We start from the raw sequence: 2,232 nt of genomic DNA on the forward strand, positions 1-2,232 counted from the left end.
TTTTGCCACAGTTGTTAAGTGAATCATGTGGTCATTAAGTGAATCGGGTGGACATTAAGCAAATCTGGCTTCTCCCACTGACTGCTTGTCATTGTAACCGTGTCATTGTAACCGTGAACGGTCACTAAATCAGGGGTCTTCAAACTTGGCCCCTTCAGCCAGGCATGCTGGCTGAGGAATTCTGGGAGTTGAAGTCCACAAGTCATGAAGGGGCCTTAGTTCCTCCATGCTGGCTGAGGAATTCTGGGAGTTGAAGTCCACCAGTCATGAAGGGGCCTTAGTTCCTCCATGCTGGCTGAGGAATTCTGGGAGTTGAAGTCCACCAGTCATGAAGGGGCCATAGTTCCCCCATGCTGGCTGAGGAATTCTGGGAGTTGAAGTCCACAAGTTATGAAGGGGGCCTTAGTTCCCCCATGCTGGCTGAGGAATTCTGGGAGTTGAAGTCCACAAGTCATAAAAGGGCCAAGTTTGAAGACCCCTGCACTAAATGAATGCTTGCAAGCCAAGAACGAACTCTTACTTTTTGAGCTGATTCTGTTTTTCTTCCTTTTTTTAATGTTTTTCTTCCTTTTTCTAATTCTCCAGTTCACAGATCAGGAAAGAAAGCTGATGGAAGCCTCAACAGAATTTCATAAAAAGGTAAGAGTTTGAACCACTTTTGTTCCAAATTCTAAATACTATTTATTTGATTTGAAATACGTCTGTTGGTTTGCAGGCAAAACAGGGTTGCAGTGTACAACTTCCATTTGTCCCCTGCCGGGAAATGCTTCTATTTAGCATCTCCATTTGATTCTCACAGACCTGCTTCTCCTTCACTGTCAGCCTTCCAGTTCTCTGACTCCAATTCCCAGAATTCTCTTCAGTAACAGGATTGGAATTCTGGGGAATAAAAGTCCACAATCTAAAGCAGTTTTTCTCAACCTTGGCAACTTGAAGATCTGTGGACTTTCAACTCCCAGAATTCCCCAGCCATTTGGTTTCTCTAAGCTAGTGGTTTACATTTGGGTTTCTGTTACTTATATTCTCAAGCTCACTTTTTTGGAATGAATAACAGGAGATACATATTTTAAATTGGTGGAAAGTTAAATCTCCCTCAAATCAAGGTTGGCTTCCGGTAAATCCAAGGACCCAACCAGGTTTTTTTGGCCAAAAACATGGAAATGGTTTGTTACTAGCTATCTTCTAGGATGTGTTTTCAACTTTCTAGTCTAGGGTAGTCTAATCTAGCCGGCAACCTTGGGATTTCCTTGTGGTATCTCATCCCAATATTAACCTGGTCTGATCTTGCTTAGTTTTTCTGAGAACACCCAAACTTAGTTAGGTATTTCTATCTGCTGACTTTCACTAATAAAGAGTGCTGTATTTTTTTTTTCCCTGGATTCACTTTAACAACTGCAATGATTCCTTTAAAACCATAGGAAAAGAGGTGGTAAAATTGCACGTAACTTCACTTAGCAATCACTTTGCTTAGCAATGGAAATTCTGTTCCCAATTTTAGTTGTAAGTCAAGGACTACCTGTACATTTGTAGTAGGTAGCAACGTGACAGAAGGCAATGCGTACATTTTAAATAACCTGACAGAACAGAAATAACCTTTTCCTAGTATCCAAAGTTAGCTAATTCTTGGTTAGTTGATTCCTGATCAGGGGCTGCCACAAAAAAGAAAGGGGGGGTGTCACTCTATTTTCCAAAACACCTGAAAACAGAACAGGAAGCAACGGATGGAAACTAACCAAGGAGAGAAGCAACCTAGAACTAAGGAGAAATTTCTTAAGAGTGAGAACAATTAATCAGTGGAACAACCTGCCTCCAGAGGTTGTGGGTGCTCCAACACTGGAGATTTTTAAGAAGAGATTGGACAACCATTTGTCTGAAATGGTATAGGGCAGTGGTGGCGAACCTATGGCACGTGTGCCAGAGGTGGCACTCAGAGCCCTCTCTGTGGGCACGCGCACCGTTGCCCCAGCCCCACCTCCCTCCACAGCCCCCTCCCCCTAACCAGGAGCCCCCCTGGAGGAGAGTCGCTCCCGAGCGCAGTCTGCATGGAGCAGCATAGCCAACGACATGGCAGCCGGGCAGCGGGGACAAGACGCCGCCCTCATGCCCCGTCACGCGCAGAATGCTGTGGGGCACGGGCGGAGGGCGTGGCCACAATGGCGCTGCTGGGCCACCTGGGCAATCTGCGGCAGGCCGTGGAGGCGGTGAGTGGCCCTGCGGGTGGGCGGGCTGGGG

General features: G+C 46.1%; 1 protein-coding gene across 1 annotated transcript in view; it reads left to right on the forward strand.

Annotated features, from left to right (window-relative positions):
- Positions 1-585: 585 nt before the first annotated feature.
- LOC107282614 (coiled-coil domain-containing protein 90B, mitochondrial) overlaps positions 586-2,232 on the forward strand; it is a gene marked incomplete at its 5' end in the record, with an annotated part of 5,176 nt that continues 3,529 nt past the window's right edge. Inside the window, one exon of the mRNA XM_015810423.1 lies at positions 586-639. Within this exon, the coding sequence (XP_015665909.1) occupies positions 586-639 (54 nt within the window). The remainder of the gene's footprint in view (positions 640-2,232) is intronic.

This window comes from Protobothrops mucrosquamatus, unplaced genomic scaffold, assembly GCF_001527695.2.
Source record: "Protobothrops mucrosquamatus isolate PMUCROS unplaced genomic scaffold, P.Mucros_1.0 scaffold_37, whole genome shotgun sequence".
Lineage (NCBI taxonomy): Eukaryota > Metazoa > Chordata > Lepidosauria > Squamata > Viperidae > Protobothrops > Protobothrops mucrosquamatus.